The sequence below is a fragment of the Lissotriton helveticus genome, chromosome 5_1 (genome assembly GCF_964261635.1).
Source record: "Lissotriton helveticus chromosome 5_1, aLisHel1.1, whole genome shotgun sequence".
Taxonomy (NCBI): Eukaryota; Metazoa; Chordata; class Amphibia; order Caudata; family Salamandridae; genus Lissotriton; species Lissotriton helveticus.
In genome coordinates this window covers 395,337,558-395,356,878 of record NC_136065.1, presented here as the reverse complement: position 1 = coordinate 395,356,878, position 19,321 = coordinate 395,337,558, and the positions used below count along the sequence as shown (strand labels likewise).

At 44.2% G+C, this 19,321-nt stretch overlaps 1 protein-coding gene across 2 annotated transcripts in view; it reads left to right on the top strand.

Annotated features, from left to right (window-relative positions):
- Positions 1 to 19,321, top strand: part of USP48 (ubiquitin specific peptidase 48) — a 725,601-nt gene that overhangs the window by 256,855 nt on the left and 449,425 nt on the right. For both annotated transcript variants that reach the window (XM_078642611.1, XM_078642612.1), the window contains exon 14: positions 16,267 to 16,391. In XM_078642611.1, coding sequence (XP_078498737.1) covers positions 16,267 to 16,391 — 125 coding nt within the window. The remainder of the gene's footprint in view (positions 1 to 16,266; positions 16,392 to 19,321) is intronic.

Here is a 19,321-nt window from a genome sequence, read left to right as displayed (position 1 = left end):
TTTGACTCCTGTTCGGGGATAAGGCTTACTTCATCCTCAAACATTTCAAAGAGAGTCGGGCTACCACTCACTCAATGGGCCTTTCCTTCCCACTTTGCCAACTGCAAAAAAGTTTCTGCTGTTTACACAATCCAAGAATGTTGAGACCCCGATCAATCACATATTTCTTGGCAACAGCTTTTTTTCCTTCAAACATCAGATTGATTTCAAGGTTAATTTGTTATCCTCCATAGGCACCCGATGTGATGCGGATGGCTTGTAGAGTATTCTTTTTGTGCAAATAGTTGTATTCTTCTTTAGAAATTATTGTAATTAATGAATCAAGATTTACCAGGGTTGTGACGTTGTGATGGTACACTTGTATGGTTCTTTAGGGTGATTACTTGTGCTGCAATTATCTAGAGGGGCTAGTAGCAGGACCAGATCTTGTATGCGTTCATCAATGTCTGGATCATCATAATCATGATCCTGTATGGTAAACCCATTTTGTACTCTTTTTTTGGGCTGTAGCATCCGTGCAAACTTCTGCGAAGTAGTCCCTTTTTCCACACTGGTGCCATTCCTTTTTCAAGTGCAGGGCCATTTTTATAAGACTGCATGGCTGCTAGATTTACAACAGTAACACTGATTATGGTTGACCTCGTCCCACTTCTGTCTAGGCATGTTTATTCTTCTCCTATAATTTAAATTCCATGCTTGGATTGTGTTTTCGTTTTCACAAGAGTCTGTCCTTACGTTTTTTGTGGTTTTTTTCAAAGCATTCTTACACTCTTAGCAGAACTTGCTCCTCTTTGATGGTACTGACAACCTTAGCAACACTTGTGGCACAAAAACCTTTCTGGTGCATGTGGTGCACAGAACCACATAACCACTTGGTTGCATATCATTTTGTCGGTATTGCAGAAAGTGCATGCCGATGCCAACATACATACAGTTGCAACATAGACACGAGTTGATTCTCCAGGAGCCTGTTATCTTTAGTAAAGATTGTGATGTTGGATTATGTGCTAAGAGTACCTAATAGTAGTTTCAAAATGCTCTTCCAAGCCTTTCTAAGCTTCTATGTACCCTTTCCCAGACTGTTCCTCCCATTGCTTAATAGCTGATTGGCTTCAGCGTCCAAACAATTGTATAGTAGTGCTGGTTTCTGGTGGGCACTGTACTGTGTCCCATCAGTTGCCACAAAATGCATTTCGAAGCTCCTAATCCACTGACTTCACTGCTTTCTGGGTGGCCCAAGTAATTACAGGAATGCTGTTGGCATTGCCACAGCATTCATCTGTCCATATTGGACAGTAAAGAAAAAGTTCTGATGAAAGTGGAAGTACACCAGACATTCCATTACATTTTGCCTTCAGGAAATGCTTAGTGTAGGAAATATTGAGACGGTCCACAGTGAAGTTCAGATCTGAAGGGGTAAAGTAGTAATGCTATCTTCATTACAATTTCTAGGAAAAAGTCGATTGTTCATGAACAACTGTGATGTACATAGTGATCAACTTCAACCAGTAGATAGCATATGAGTTTTTCTGAAAAAAGAACCCCCTCTGAAATGTAATTACGTCTGGGAGGAAAAGGGAAAAAACACAATAACCAAACTAATGAGAAAACCTCCCACTTGACCTCTATTGCTTTGTCACAAGGGCTAAATCTGCTCCAATAGGGCTATGAAAAAAACAATTTTAAGACATATTGTATTTCTCCTAACAACCTTTTTTTATCTCGGGTATTGTTATTATCTCATAATTGTTATGCTTATTTCTTTTATTTCATCAGCATGTAAAAAATAGGAAATTTTCAACAAAAAACTTACATACTATTGTGACATATATTTTTTTATATATATTATTTTTCTTTTTTAACACATGTCATAATATATCCAAAACACTGAGTTACTGTATATAAACATGTAACAACCAACAGTAAACCCCTATCTACACAATGACAATACAAGAATTGTTCAATATAACTTACATACACTCACAACCACACCATTCACACAAACAGTCAATCCTCAAGCACATTCACAATCCGGTCAGAAAGGAAGATGTTTCCGGAATCCATGACCCTGTCGTGGGCTAAGCGCATACTACGTGGTTGACGCACGTTTCGGTGGAAAAACCTTGAACAGACAACCTTCTTCAGGAGCTTCTTGTATCAAACAGAATTCTTCTAACCGTAGGGGTACAGAAAAAATCTTGTTGGGGACGTAGGTGGCTTTACAATTTTTCACATAGGTTCACCAGCTCCAATGCATGTCGCTTTATTATCGCTCAGACTCAATAATATCCTCGTGCCATAATGGCTTTCTACATTTGTGGAACCAATCGTCCGATGCTCCACCTCATTAGGCACCTGAATTTCTGGTTGCGTCTAGTCACCTTTTTACCTTAGTGTCTGTTAAAGTCCAAGCCTCATCTCATAGAGGTTAGTTGTTCAATCTATATGACAATTTTTAATGAATCCCTCTGTGGTACTTGTAACGAAGGACCAAGCTTCACTTCTTGTCGTACTGATACAAAAAACTTCTCTTCGACCACAGACCTCCGGGACAGCCACGTTGCCACAGGATAGCATAGGAGTTGACGTGAGGATGTGCTGTTGTGAGTAATCTCCATTGAGTGAGCATCAACTTAGAGTGGATATTAATATACCCTAGGTCCACCCAAGGCAGAGCTCGGACCAGGCGAGAATGGGAGGTGGTGCTCAAAACGGAACAAACAAAAACAAGTCTACCCGAAGATGTAACCTCATGACATATGGAAGGGCGAGGCTCCATGGAGAAGTCTGGCCAGATGAATGCATAGTAGTGTGTCAGAAGGATTTCTGGATCATTCGAGCCCACATCTGATACAAGGAGAAAGGGTCAGGTGTCAGTAGGCTGGCTTGAAGGCCAATGAAAAGCAGGTTGGTGGAGGACCTACCTATGAAGTTTACCCCGGGCTCCAATTGCAGCTGGATATGATCAGATCCCATGGTTATTTTGCTATTCTCCCTCTCATCTTCTCACAGGATGATCAACGTTCCCTTCCAGTCCCCCATTGTTTCCTAACATTCCAAGAACAGCATGCTAGGCGCCCTCACACACACATATACCAGGAAGGGGTGCAGGCAACTGGGATGAGAAAGGTCTGTCCCCATTCAATATATTTATTAGTGTGTACAGAAATTTAAAAATGTGAGTTTTGCAAAGTTTACCCAAGATCGGGTGTGCATGTGTAGAGTAAAATGTGCAATATGAATGTCGGTTTTGCGTAGAAACTGTAGATTCAACAAACTCGTCTACCTTGTGGAGATTTTGACAGAACATACAGATTTTTCAGCTTGAAGCCTAGTAGACAATGCAGCTGTTTGGTTCCGAAAGACTTCTTGCTGACAATCTAAAAGCTGACCTGGGAAAGCATCCAACCGTTGCTTACTATTGGCTTTGTTTTGTCATTCAGTCATACTACTCTTCTATTCCCAAGCATTATTTTAGCCCGTTCAGCTTGTGTTTGTCCTTGGTGCATGGCTTGCTTACCACCTTCTTGAGTGGCTGCCTCTAAGCTTCCACCAGTGTCACTTGACACTAGAAGAATTCAAATAATAAAACCTAAAAATACCCCCACAATATGGTGCAAAGAATAACAAATGATTTTAAAACTAAGAAGATAAGAAGTGAGAAACAAGTAAGACAACAAACATATATGTCTGTTTGAATGATACCAATCTGTTATAATCATTGAGCAAGATACATGATGTTTCAGAAAAATAATCATCTATTGTATCACATTTTTGGACATATTCAGTACACAGAATCCTAAACACTTTTTGGTCTAATTTCCAGATTGTTACCTCCACCTTCGGGAATAAACAGAAAATGCTATCTCCCACAAATGTTCAGAGTGAGAATCATTAAAAAAACCTGTATAAAAAATATAACAATAATTACGAAGATCTGCAAGTGGCCCAAAACAGTTTTAAAACATTTCATCAAATCTAAGTGCATCCAACACTGCAATGGTACTGTAGGGAAATGTCAACTGTACATTACCAGTCGCTGCCTTGATACACATAAAAAAAAGTAAAAAAAAGATAAAGTTGTTTAAAAAACGATTTTCACTTTCTGTGTTTACTGTCTATGCCTGTGGTTGTTACAGTTAAAAATTGTAGTTTTATCCTGCCTGTAATTGCATATTTTATCACCTGTGTTGTGTTTTAAATGTGTGGTTTTCCCTGCCCATGATTGCCTTCATTCAGTGTGTTGAAATGTGGGATTTGCAGTCCAACCTCTGTAGTTTGTCCCTCTAATTCCTTGGTGACAAATCTGTTTTCCCTCCAAATTTCTCCTTTGCTCTGTGCTTAGGCCTGTGTGCTCAAACAGTGCACCCCCGCCACCATTTTGTGTTCACAAGCCAGTGAGGCCAGCCCCCCTGCCCCCCCCCCCCCCCTAGCTACAGGGATTTTCTACATCAGAGGGTGCTTCTGTGAGCTGTATTTACTGGGGCCTGTGTACTTCGTTTTTTGGCCAGCAGGGGGAGTAAAGCTTTATTCAAACAGTATTGTTAGATTTCGAGTTAGTGAAGCCTTTACCTGCTGATGTCCAAAGTTGTGGATTGAGCCTGTCTGTCTCCTAGGAGATTCTGAACAGGAGCAAGCAGCTGCCCAAACCCCACCCCCAGGCCAGCAGACCATTGGCTATTCAGCTACCAGGCAAGTCTGAGCCCTCCTCTCACACCTGCCCAGGCCCCTTAAGGCCTTGCTGGGTGCACCCCAAATCATTCTCCTCCATCTTGTGAGTTGCAGCCCACATGTGCCCCAGATTGCTTTGAGCAGAGTCCAGGAAGTGGTAAGGAGACAGACTAGTGCTGTCTCTTCTCAAGACAAAAAGTTGTTTAAAAAACGATTTTCACTTTCTGTGTTTACTGTCTATGCCTGTGGTTGTTACAGTTAAAAATTGTGGTTTTATCCTGCCTGTAATTGCATATTTTATCACCTGTGTTGTGTTTTAAATGTGTGGTTTTCCCTGCCCATGATTGCCTTCATTCAGTGTGTTGAATTGTGGGATTTGCAGTCCAACCTCTGTAGTTTGTCCCTCTAATTCCTTGGTGACAAATCTGTTTTCCCTCCAAATTTCTCCTTTGCTCTGTGCTTAGGCCTGTGTGCTCCAACAGTGCACCCCCTGCCACCATTTTGTGTTCACAAGCCAGTGAGGCCAGCCCCCCTGCCCCCCCCCCCCCTAGCTACAGGGATTTTCTACATCAGAGGGTGCTTCTGTGAGCTGTATTTACTGGGGCCTGTGCACTTCGTGTTTTGGCCAGCAGGGGGAGTAAAGCTTTATTCAAACAGTATTGTTAGATTTCGAGTTAGTGAATCCTTTACCTGCTGAAGTCCAAAGTTGTGGATTGAGCCTGTCTGTCTCCTAGGAGATTCTGAACAGGAACAAGCAGCTTCCAACTCCCTGGCCAGCAAACCTTGTCTGAGGTTGCTGGGACCTTATATGGTGTGCTGGTGGTTGGCACATGTGTACACTGATTGGTGGTTGTATCTGGTGTTTCTATTGGGTTAATGTCCTCATTGGTTGGGTATTTGAGGGTTCTGACTGGTTTCTCGGTCTGTGATTCAATCATTGCAGGGTTGGGACTAGGGCTAGGGTTCGGATTTCTATAGGAAGTAGGGACTAGGGCTTCCTATGTTATTGGTTGTTGGGAGTAGGGTGGGAGTAGGGCTAGGGTTAGACCTTCAATTGGAAGTAGCTATTTAGTGCTTCCGGTGTGATTGGTTGTTGGACCAGGTGTGGGACTAAGAGTAGGGTTAGGGTTGCTATTGGAAGTAGGGACTAGGGCTACCTGTACCATTGGCTGCTTGGACTTGGATTGGGACTAGTGGTAGGGCTAGGGCCTTTACTGGACGTAGAGATCAGGGTTTTTGAACTGATCGGGTGCTTGGACTAGGGTTAAGATTGGCTGCAAGGTCCTGGTCTCCTATTGGTTCTAGAAGTTAGGGCTAATGTTGTGATTGGATAATGTTAGGGCTAGGGCTCCCATTGGCTGAAGGGGTCACCTGATTACTAGGGCTACAAAAAAGGCCAGGCCTAGGGCGTCTCAGCCCGGGCGTCGAGGCTAAGGGTGGAGAGGACAAGGGTAGTTGCCTGTTTGGGCCTGTTAAGGGTGGAGAGGACAAGGGTAGTTGCCTGTTTGGGCCTGTTAAGGGTGGAGAGGACAAGGGTAGTTGCCTGTTTGGGCCTGTTCGAGACTGATCGGGACTAGGGACAGAAATGCTGCCCTTTTTCTCATAAAAAAACAAAAAACCCTTCACTCTTTTATCCCTCCACTATCCTTTTTTTCTATAAAAATTAACAGACTAACATGTTCACTTCTCAAATTCCATGTTCCATATTCAACTATACTAATATACTGCCCAAACTGAATAACATATCTACTACTCAAATTACTTCATATTTATACTATACTAATTTTCAACACTAATCCTTTATGGGTTCCGGAGTGGCGTGCTACTCGCCAAAAAGCGCTTCAACACCCATCAGGGGTAACAAGTGCTATATGAATGTAAATCTTTCTTCTCCTTTTATCCATCCGCTATCCTTCTCACTCCAAGTAACAGACTAATATACACCACTGAAATTACCTCATATTTCATCTATCCTTCTGCTATAATTCCAAATCCAAATAACTGACTAACCTATCCACCACTTAAAATGTACTTGCATGTTTCACTATACTAATTCAACACCTATAGCACTGTGATCCCTCTTTCACGGATAGCTACCTCAACTATCTGGTTATCTTGTTAAACTACTTTCACTTCACTTTATCACTATGATGCACTGATTATTACCTCATTTACACTGCTATCTACCTCAACTATATGGTTATTATTGTATACTACTTTCATCTCGCTGTATCACTGAGTACCACCTCAACCATCTCGTCTACCTCATGCAAACTGCACCCAGCCATTCTCGACACCTGGACTACACCGCTATTATTCCGTACATTATGTTGTGTCAATTTGGCTCCACCTAAATGGGTTGCTACCTCTCAAATTTTGTACATTGTGTAAGCTGCATCTACGCACTGCCTGACCTTGGATTGCCTCCACTGCTACCTCTATTCTTTTTGCTACTTTTGACCACGCACTAACGTCACTCCTGTGCCCTCTAGCCCAACGGCTGACTGATTACTATCGTCTTTTCTCCCACACCCATCCCTACAGCCACCCTAACATGGATCTCATCGGTAAGCACACATACAGAATCAACTACCCTCCCGCCCTCACCAAAAAAGCAGCTAAACGTTTTAAACATAGCTTCCTGAGGTCACACCCTGAAACACCCGTGGCTGACTCCTACTTCTCACCGGGCAATGGAGCCCTGAACACTGATTTCATCTTCCACACCTCACGCATAGCCCAATGGAGAAAAGCATTTCTAACCCTACTTACCGTCTCAGCCACCAGGAAAACAGCTCATGGTATAACCCTCTCAATCACACCTTCCCAACTCTTCCATGGCAGAACCACCATCACCATCTACAATAACGGGATTGTCCTAATTCAATCCACGGACAAGAACCTGGAAATACTAGACAACCTGTTCCCCAAGTTCAAAGAACACCTCTCCAAGATGCGGACCACCACCCAGAACCCCACCTGCACTATCATCACCCCCGATGACGCAGCCCCCACCCACAACACTACTAACATAGCTCAGCGCCGGATCGATACGCACCTCACCTCCTCCCTCAGCACCCTAAACAATCACCCACCCGCTGTTGCCACCCCACGCTCCCCAAGCGCAGTCACCAATCTCTCCCCTTCACACACTAGCCTCCCCTCTAACATCACCTCCACCTCGACCCCCACTCATACCCCCCCCATCCCTCTCTCCCATGACATAACAACCCCCACCCACAACACCTCCTACCTAGATCAGCGCCAGAACGGCACGCGCAATGACAAATCCTACCCTTCGTTCCCCCCCACTCTCAATACCCAGGTGTGCACACCCCCTCCCATACCTCCTCGATACACCCACATTCTCGACTCCCCCACGCCCCCTTCCCCCCACGCCACACCCCCCACGAACGCTTCTGAATACGCCACTGTACGGAGTTTATCTCCCCTCCCTCTCCCTCCCCCCCAAGGCAGATCCATCTCCTTCCCCAGCTCCCTCCCCACTCTCTCTCACGACACCCCCACAGAACATACCGCCTTTCTTACCTTAACATCCCCCCCTCCTCCCACTCTCAGCCCCCACTACCCTCCTGCCACCCCCACTGTCTTCAGCCTTCACTCTCTCTTTAACTCACCTACACCGTCTCCCACTGTTGACACCACTTATGTCTCACACTCTCCACCTACTCCACCAACACCCATCGTCCACAAATATGCCCACACTCCGAATAACATCCCACTCATTATCACCGCAGAACCCTTCAACAACGCCAGCATATCCCCCCCTCCGATACCCTGCCCGCTCTCTAGCCCACTACTCAACCACTCACCAATCGCTCTCACCACCAACACCATCTCCATTACTCCTCTGGACCCGACCTTATCTACCCTCCAACAACTCAAAGAGGATCTCCTACAAGTCAAAAAGGATGTCCACGACATCAAAGACCTCCTCCTCTCACGGCCCAGCCTACCTCCCACCATCCCACTACCCTACAAACGACGCACCCCCCCTACATACACTCGCCTCAAACGATCCCCGAGATGGCCGACTATCCCCGTTCGCAATAACTCCCACCGCCCCCGCCGTGTCCTCAACTCACTGTCTGACCGCGACCTTCGCTCTCTCCTACACTCCTATGGCCCAGGTCCTGTAAAACACATATCCAACACACACATCCCCATACCCACAACTCACTCAAACCCTCTGAGGCTCCCAACACATAGCAACAGAGTTTCCGTCCCTAGCAACCTCAGAAAAATCCCCCTCTCTCTAGAAGGTTCGACCACCCTTCTCACCCCCAAACTCAAATGCATCCTACTCAACTGCAGATCGGCCCAAAGACACTCCTCTGACATCGCTGATCTCGTCTCAGCAATGGAACTGGACCTAGCCATTCTGACGGAAACGTGGCTTACTGAAGCCTCTACCCCGATAATGGACATATTAGTCCCCCCCAATTATCACATCATTAGACTGGATAGGCCTGTCAAGACGGGCGGGGGAATTGCATGCATCTTTAGGAGCAACCTCTCCGTCACTAAAGCTGCCTCCCCCTCCCTCACCTCCTGTGAACTCCTCTGCCTCGATATCACCAGCGAGGGCAAACAAGTTTGTGCTTTACATCTCATCTATCACCCGCCTGGCGACAACCTCATATTCACCCAACAACTCATGGACACGATCACCTCCAATGCCGGTCGGCAGATCACCCAAATCTACCTGGGAGACTTCAACCTCCACTGGAATGATCAGAAAGACACAGAGGTGAACAGTCTCAAAACTTTCCTTAATGCGCTTGACCTCACCCAAATAGTTGATAGACCAACACACGACAAAGGCGCAATACTCGATCTCATCATCGCCAAGGAGGACTCCACCAAACTGGAGGCGATCAAACCTTGTGACTGGTCAGATCACCACATTATCACCTTCTCTATTAACGGAAAAGTTAAACCTAACCCGGTTCAGCCCACCAAATCCAAAATCTGGAAAAGGGACATGAAGAGTCTTAACCCCACTACACTCCCTCCCCACCTCGACAATCTCCTCCTCCCCCCTCCAGGTGTCTCGGATGCCCAAGCACTGACCGACCACTACCTTGACTCTATGAAACTGATAGTCAATGAAGTCGCTCCACTGCAACTGAAGAGAGTCTCCAACAAAAGTTCTAACCCCTGGTACGATGGCAGACTCAATGACGACAAGCGCACTATGCGAATGGCAGAGCGTACCTGGAGATCTGACCCCTCATCACTGCATCTAAAGACGCTTAAAAAAAAGAGAAATGACTATTTCAGGAAAATAAAGCGCACAAAGTCTGACTTCTTTAGCCGTCTACTGGACCAAGCAAAAAACAGGCCAAGGAAACTGTTCGAACTAATCAAGACTCAAACAAAGGCACAACCCTTACAATCAAACAAAGCAACAAGCGACACCCCACACTGTGAAGCCTTCTCTGCTTTCTTTAAGCAAAAGACCGACAACATAAGAAATGACCTCGTCATGGACTTAAGCCGATTCCCCAATCACACCAGAATGTCCAACATTCAACCTAAAAACAATGCATCATGGCTGCACTTCGACAGCTACACGGAAGAAGATATATACAAACTACTCTGCACCCTGAAGCCCTCTAATCACCTCACAGACCCCCTACCTGCTAATGCGTTAAAAGACTTCACCCCCTTGCTCCTCCCTCTTTGGACCAAAATCATCAACAGCTCTCTTCAACAAGGTCTCATCCCAGACTCCCTCAAGGTGGGGCAAGTCACACCTATACTCAAGAAACCCACAGCTGATCCGTCTGACCTGAACAACTACCGGCCTATCACCAATATCCCCACCCTGGCCAAACTGCTGGAGAAATGTGTCCAAATCCAACTAACAAAACACATTGACCAATTTGACCTTCTCAACACTCACCAATCAGGCTTCCGAGCGAAACATAGCACGGAAACAGCTATGACACACATAATTGATGACGCCCTCCAAATCCTTGACCGCAATGATTCCTGTCTCCTCATCCTTCTTGACCTATCGTCAGCTTTTGACACGGTCAAACATGAGAACTTATTGGAGCTGCTAAGCACTAGAATGGGTCTCTCGGGAACTGTTCTCAAATGGTTTGCTTCTTTCCTGCATAACCGGTCGCAGAAGTTCAAGATCGACAATGTGCTATCTAAACCAGTGCCTGCAGACCTAGGTGTCCCACAAGGATCCTGCCTCTCCCCCACACTGTTCAACCTCATCATGGAACCACTCGCCACCTTGCTCCAAGCATCCAATGTTCAATTCCATATGTACGCCGATGACACACAACTGTACCTAAAGCTACAATCCCCGGAAGATATCAAACTACTGAATTCCACACTTAGCAACACTCAATCCTGGCTGGCCGTTAATCACCTCAAACTAAATGCGCTGAAAACCGAGTTCCTACTCATCTCACCCCCGGCGAAAACTTCCACCACCCAAACGTGGCTCAATAACCTAACAGCACTCAATGTCCAACCTACTATCGTGGACTCAGCGAAATCCCTAGGCATCACAGTTGACGCCAAGCTCAACATGCAACAGCACATCAGCATAGCCACAAAAGGGGCTAATTTCCATATCAACACACTGAGGAAACTCAAACCCTTCCTCCCTGCCAAAGACTTCCAAACTGCTGTACAAGCTTTAGTCATCCCTCGCATAGACTACGGAATTGTGGCCCTCAGCGGACTCCCGCTATCCACAACAGCACCCCTAAGAGCCTCCCTGAACGCTGCTGCGAGACTCATTACTGGCTCGAGAAAACATTCGCATATTTCCCCAGACCTAAAATCTCTAAAATGGCTGCCTTTTGAAGCCAGAATTCAACTAAAAATTGCAATAATGACACACTCGGCGGTGCACCACAAAGCACCCAACTACCTCGCGCAAAAGTTGTCTATATCAGGAGGGTCGAGATCCAATCGTAGTACAAAAAATCTACTTCTGAAACCTAGTAGATTCCGGAAAGAAAAAACATACAAGCGCTCCTTCTCAGGAATGGCACCCAGGATCTGGAATGCGCTCCCTCCGGAAACGAGGCTTATCTCCTCCACGGCACTCTTCAAGAAAGAGGTGAAGAGAATCCTTCTGGCCAAGATCTCCTGAACATTACAGAGACTGGAACTGAGTCTCTGCATCGCGCTGTATCTCTGATCACCCTGCCCTTTGGCACTATCCTACTACCTAGGGGGGCACTACTACGCTACTCTCGTCCTATCGACCAATATATGCTACTCTTTGTTGGATTTATATGACTTGTTTACCTGACTGTATTTGATAGGTTTTGATATGTTTCTGTACATTATTGTTATCTATGTTACTCTATGTTTATTGACCACTATATTGCTCCCATTATTTTGTTCATTCCTGTTGCCCTTGCCCCTGTCTCTGTGAAGCGCTCTGATATCTGTAAGGATCTTGTTCGCGCTATATAAAACTTTGAATAAATAATAAATAAATAAATAAACACTAATCCTCTGTGGGTCCCGGAGTAGCGTGCTACCCGCCGAAAAAGCGCTTCGACGCCTCGTCAGGGGTAGTAAGCGCTATATAAATGCAATTACAATACAATACAATACATCCTAGGTATCAGCCAAATTTATGGAAACATCTTTGTTAAAACCTTTCGTGCACACACCAAGTGCAATTTAAAGGGTTTCATGATTTCTTGTAACACTAAGATGCCCGAACAATCACACTACGTGTCTTGAGGGAACCCTCATTCAAACATAGCCAAGACTAATCAAATCTATGCAAGACAGGAATGTATCACACTCCCCAACTGGTAAAAATCCTCTAAATTGTCTATGTATTATTCTTTAAAATCAGGAAGCACTAGCATAGGACCAGAAGTCAAATAGCTACTCTAGGGAGAAAGAACATCAACACTGGCAGGAAGATCTGATGACAAATCTCGTGATAAACAAGTGAACTACCACATTCTACTTCTCCTTTAAGTTACATTCTACAGACGTAGCTCAGTGTCTTACCTTTCAGGTTTGTGTTGCCTGAATCTGAACGAATTTCAAATGCTCCTTGACTGTCATCCTGATAATAGTCGTTCTCAAGGAAAATGAATCCTCCTTGAGTAATAAAATGTGTTAAGTCCCATGTATGACGTATCTAAGCTCAAAAAAAGGAATAGATTATACTTGACTGTATAAAACGTAATGTAAGCATTATACTGGTTCTCCTAAGTAGTCAACACTACTAAGCATTATACCTCTTAATCGAGTTACACAAGGTATCTGTACAACAGCCACTTGGAAGATGGAGTAGCCTGTATGCCAGTGTTAGAAAGTTATCATTTTGCTCTGTTCACTCCTATTTCTTTTGCTGAATGTGACTGGTGGTAACTGACTCTGACTGTGCCCTGTGCTCTGCTGGCAGGCCCAGGCCAGTGTTATGTTTAAAACTCAACACATGTATAGAGTACACTATGTATTAGGGTACACTTACAGTTGGCCTGACAGACCACTTAAGTCCCTAGTGGGAAATAGGGCAAGGAGAATTATTCTACCTATAGGCCCCTTGAATATAATAGGCATGGAGGTTTAGAAGCCCAGGTGATGTTATGCACTTTGCATGTGTGTACTGCCAGGTGGCTGCCTATCATTTCTAATAAAGCCTTGCAGACTGCCTTTAAAAGTAAATTCTTACAATTGGCATGACCCACCCTAGAAGTCCCTAGTAGATAATAGGGCAGGGGGATTGAAACTACTTATAAGCACCTAATATATAATAGGGCATGGAAGAGGCCAGCAGCTTTTTGGCACTTGCATGCGTGCACTGCTGAGTGCCTAAGGTAATTTGAAAACCAGCAAAACACACAAGGTGATGGACAGAATGTTGCACATTGGCAAAGCGTTCACCCCCAGTCGCAGATCTGGGTTTAATCCATCGTTATTTTGCTCACCACGCCACTCCAGTTCAGACATGGCCATATGCAAATCAGTCTTGACCCTGTGCCTCATGGGAACAGTCCAGCCCGAACTGCCAAGCCATGTCTTCCCTGGACCGGAATCAAGCATCCTAGGACCAGTTTCTGGCTATCAGCCATCATCAGCCAGGATAGCTTGACTCCAGTGGCGTAATGAGCACGGGACCCACGTCTGGGCATACCCTTCCCACATAGGGCAACAGCAAAACACACAAGGGGATGGACGGAATGTTGCACATTGGCAAAGCATTCATCCCCAGTCACAGATCTGGGTTTAATCCATTGTTATTTTGCTCACCACGCCACCTCAGTTCAGACATGGCCATATGCAAATCAGTCTTGACCCTGTGCCTCATGGGAACAGTCCAGCCCGAACTGCCAAGCTGTGTCTTCCCTGGACCGGAATCAAGCATCTTAGGACCGGTTTCTGGCTATCAGCCGTCATCAGCCAGTTTAGCTTGACTCCAGTGGCGTAGTGAGCACGGGACCCACATCTGGACATACCCTTCCCACATAGGCAAACAGCAAAACACACAAGGTGATGGACGGAATGTTGCACATTGGCAAAGCATTCACCCCCATTCGGGAAATAGAGCCCACACACCTGGCTGGGTGTCATGCTTCATCATAGGGCATGCTCCTCGTCAGGCCGGCGCTGCAATGCCTGACTGGCACCCTATGAGAGGTTCTTTGTCTGAGATCTTTTTCCCAAGCTAATAGGCGTGGTGCGTGTGTAAGGCCTCATGGTGTAGATGTGGATAGGATGTGTTAAGGGATGGTGTGAGAAGGGATAAAATGGGGAGCAGTAGTGCTCCAAAATCAATTTAATCCGTGAGCCCACTGGTCCCAATTAAAAACCGCAATGGTGTGTCATCGCTAATATAATGGTCAGAGGTGGCTACAAGATCATGGTCGACATGTTTGTTGCCTCATGTGTCGGGGATCACGTGGCAATTCATCAGGACCAAGCGGTGTAACTGCACTATCTACACAGTGGTTGGTTCAGTCATGCTCTCAGGGGTGAACCAAGCACCCAAAAACCTAGCATGGAGGTATTTTTCCTAAGATGGATCGAACCAGTGTGGGTGGTAATTTAGCTCCATCAAGGTACAGGCAGAGGGTATGTTACAATTGTTAACGTCAGTTCAGCCAGAATACATTTGTCTTGAACCTACCGCCATGCACCGCCTGCTCTTAAGAGTGAGCACAGCTTTAAAAAGTAAATTTAATGCAAACTCAACTTTGGGGCTATGGGCCCCTTAGAAGTGATAATCTACATTATCTTTACATATTAGGTACCCCCGAGGTCTCCCCTAGGTTTCTAGGTGTGAGGTGGTCATATATTTATAAGCAGGCTCCTTATAAAATATGTTGATACTTAGCCCATAGACTAACATTGCAATATTTTATTCACGCATAATTATTGCTAGGAAGGGAATAAAAATATAATTATAAGACCAAAAAGATTTGTATTGATAAATCCAACAACTTGACATTATGGAATTTATTATAACTGGTACAGAAAAGTTATGAAACGTTTCTTTCTTTAAGCCAAAATCGAACCTTCTGGGGGTCCCCCCTGATTGGTCAGTGATTAAGTGATAAGTGGCTATCCAGGGGAGAGGGCGATATGCTGGTGAGAGCTCTACATCTACACATAACTGCCAGAGCAGGGGTGAGGAGGTTCTAAAGCAAGAGGCTTCAAAGGAGAACAGGGCAGGCAGGGAATGCTTGGCCTACCTGCCTCCTGTGCCCTCAGCCAGATATCGGGCTTAAGGAAGGACTTTTCAGATGCTTTAAATAACGGTTAAAGCAAAGAGTTTAAAATACCATAAAATATGCATTTACTTTTGTTCTGGAATGTTTTTGTAAAGCCAATAGCACGTCACACGTTTTATAAAGGCGAGACCGATTGGCCTTCGCAATGTTTGTTGCAATTAGTCTAATACTTTGCTTATTGAAATTATATGTTTCGATTTTGAACATTTGATTTTGCCACACTCATTCAGTGTGATATCTCCATGTTTAGTTTTCAAGATTTGTTTAGTTGAGAAGCATATCAAGCTAATGAGTAATGTTTAATAGAGTTGAAAAAATATTTACTTTGCCCTTCATGCCTATATCTTGCAAAGATAAAACATACTTGTTACAAATGGAAGATTGCTATTTTCAATCGAATCATGTTTTTTTCTATTATCATATTTTAAGTGTAGTTGGTCTTTGCTGAGCAGCGTGATGCTAAATGTTCTGTTCAGCTGAGATTCTGGTGGTGCAATCTGGTCTGTAGTCTGCAACTCCTCTATTGTTTATTCTGTCTGGACATCTAGTCTTTATGAAATTAACCTTAGGGTTTATAAAATAGATAATGTTTGTATTTGATCAGCCATGATTTAGATATAATAAATTAAATAGTTAAATGTTTGTTGTTTAAATTAAGTGCAAAACTATAATGTATTAGAAAACCAGGCAGCATGCTATCCTAGATACAAGAGATGCTGATTAATGTGTGTCAAGAGATTTTTGAGGAAAGCCCGGCCAATTTAACTCTGCGGTCTTCACCAGAATGTACCTCTGAATCTCTCTTTTTTCTTGCCAACTTTCTTGCGCCCTCTAGGGATGAAGGTTATTGGGTTGGAAAATCATCATTGCGTTCTTGGCGTCAATTAGCCTTGGAGCAGTTAGACGAACATGAAGATGACCAGAGCAATGGGAAAATGAATGGAGACGTTCCAGATAAAGGTAATCTACGAACTATAGCTGATAATCTGTATAAAAAACACTCTTGGGATAATAGTTCAACATACCCAGAAGCATCTCTGGCAGTTCCAGCATTTCTTCTAGCAACAATTAGGAATACAGCCAACTAGTGCTAGGTAAATCTCTATGGAAATGGTGAGACCTCTAGCTGCAGACTACTTACCTGTGAATTTCTCCCCTGCTTCTGCGCGCCGGCAGGTGGCGTTGATCAGCTCTTTGCCTGTTGTTGTTGACGCTGGAAGTGACGTCACAGTATCTATATAAATTTATAAACATAAATACCTCTAAGTACCATAGATCACACTGTTTCTTTTTCGCTCCAAATGTCCTTTTTATTGACTTGGGGCAATAAATTATTTTTGTTATTTACTTCAGACGTTTTTTAGTGGTGTTTGGTGTTTCCTGCATCAAATCTATTTACACGTCTCCTTTTATCTTGTTAACACATGAAAACATTTATATACAAAAACACTTATATGTAAAGCATATACATGAATATAACATTTGGACAAACCCAAAAATAATTAGACAAAATATTTTACACAATATTTGACGACTCACTAAACAGTTATGTTTCACTCACATGTTATTTTTGCACAAACTAATTTGTCAAATCGCTTTTATAGTCCTATGCTATTTGAAAACAACAATATATACTGAGACCAAATATGCCTAGGTCCTCAGCATGTCCTAATTTCAAGTCCTGTATAGGGGCAGATGTAATTTATACAAGATGTTATGAGGGAACATAAATGTTTCCACTTGACTGCCCGAGCGGGGTCAGAGTCTCTTTATCCTAGCTTGCTCCGAGCCACTATCTGTTCGATGCCAACGCGTTTCAACCTTATGTGGATGGGATCAGACAATCTACCAAACTAAAGAATGGTGATGGATTAAACCCAGATCAGTTGACTGGGGGTGAGTGTTTGATTTGTTCAAACGCTCCGTCCATCATCCCCTTTTGTATCGCTTTGTTCGCCCTAAGTGTGGCAGGGTATACTCAGACGTGAGTCCCTTGTTCACTTGGCCACTGGATTCAAGATAGCCTGGCTGATGAGGATTATGAATCCTAAAACCGGTCCCAGGATGCTTGTTTCCGGTCCAGGGAAGACATGGCTTGGCAGTTCGGGCTGGACTGCTCCCATAAGGCACAGGGTCAGACTGATTTGCATATAGCCATGTCTGAACTGGGGTGGCTGAGTGAACTAAAGAATGGTGATGGATTAAACCCAGATCAGTTGACTGGGGATGAGTGTTTGATTTGTTCAAACGCTCCGTCCATCATCCCCTTTTGTATCGCTTTGTTCGCCCTAAGTGTGGCAGGGTATACTCAGACGTGAGTCCCTTGTTCACTTGGCCACTGGATTCAAGATAGCCTGGCTGATGAGGATTATGAATCTGAAACCGGTCCCAGGATGCTTGTTTCCGGTCCAGGGAAGACATGGCTTGGCAGTTCGGGCTGGACTGCTCCCATAAGGCACAGGGTCAGACTGATTTGCATATAGCCATGTCTGAACTGGGGTGGCTGAGTGAACTAAAGAATGGTGATGGATTAAACCCAGATCAGTTGACTGGGGGTGAGTGTTTGATTTGTTCAAACGCTCCGTCCATCATCCCCTTTTGTAGCAGACAATCCTTGTCATAAAGGTCTTCTTCAGGGCTGTATCTTATTTCTGGTAGAACATCTTTTTTGCCTATAAAGGTGACCAAATGTTTGTTTAGTGTGTGTGTTTTCTATTGGCGTAACTGTGCATTTATATTTATAGTGTAATGTACTCACGTACCCAGTTGACACTGCGGTGCACCCACTCTACTGCTTTCTGCCTGTTTTAGGTGAAATGTTATAATCAATTTCAATGATCTCGTATCTTACAAAGCTGTTCAGAAGGTAGGTTAAAGTTCAGAGAACCTACCAGGCTTTTTGGGGGTTCTGTTCCACCAGTTATTCTGTTCTGAAAGATTTTTTCTGGTTTGCAGAGGACGTATGGAATCTGTCCTTCCAATATTCGTGCTTTTTTTGGTGCTTATACTTCCTATTAGGGAGTAACCATGTTTTAGTTATTCTTGAGGATAAACCACGTCGTTACTGTTCTAGTCAATAAAGTTTTTTTATGTTTTAATAGTTCCATAACGAGGCGTTATCTTTATATGAATAGGACACCTGCATGCTCACACAGCGAGTTATTATCAAGTTTGTTTAGCTGTAATGTTGCTGATGGGGGCTTGCGGTCCTCTCTCTAGCTGGGTTTCTATAGATTACCTCTCCTGCATTCCATGCGTGTTTTTTGTGTGGGGCATGCATGTACAGTTGTCGCGTGCCAAAAGTACAAGCGATAGCTCACGCTCATAACATGTTTTCTTTCCGTGAAGTTGGAGACTCTCTCCTTTCCTAATACGGCTGCCTCGGTTCTTTGGCGTCCTCGTAGTCCTTCGTGAACGCCGGAAATGACGTGAGACGCCATTCTCCGCTTGGTTGTTTATTTATTGGTTGCCGTGGAGATGGGACGCGAGTTAACGTGCTTTGTATTTGATCGTAGCTTCTATTCTTCGTTCCAAGTACATATTCATTGTCGAGATGTAACTCTAAAGAAAGAAAAAACTTGGCTCTTGATCTTTGCTTGAATTTCATATTTGTGGGAACACTTATGCCACTTCCCGTGTAACTCTGGTGTTCACCAGCTTTGTTTGCTCGTCATGGTACTGACTCCATATAAGACGTCGCTTTACCTCATTGGGCGCTAGCGTCAGTTCGGTAGATGGATTTCAAAATCTCTCCGATTATTCTTCTGTATGTTGAGGTTGCAACGTTTGTGTTTCCTACAATTTACAGCGATGCTGACGTCTTTTCTTTGTGTGTAATATTAAAGGTATTTCAAAGATGGTGATGCCTTATCTCATATGCCTTGTGCAGA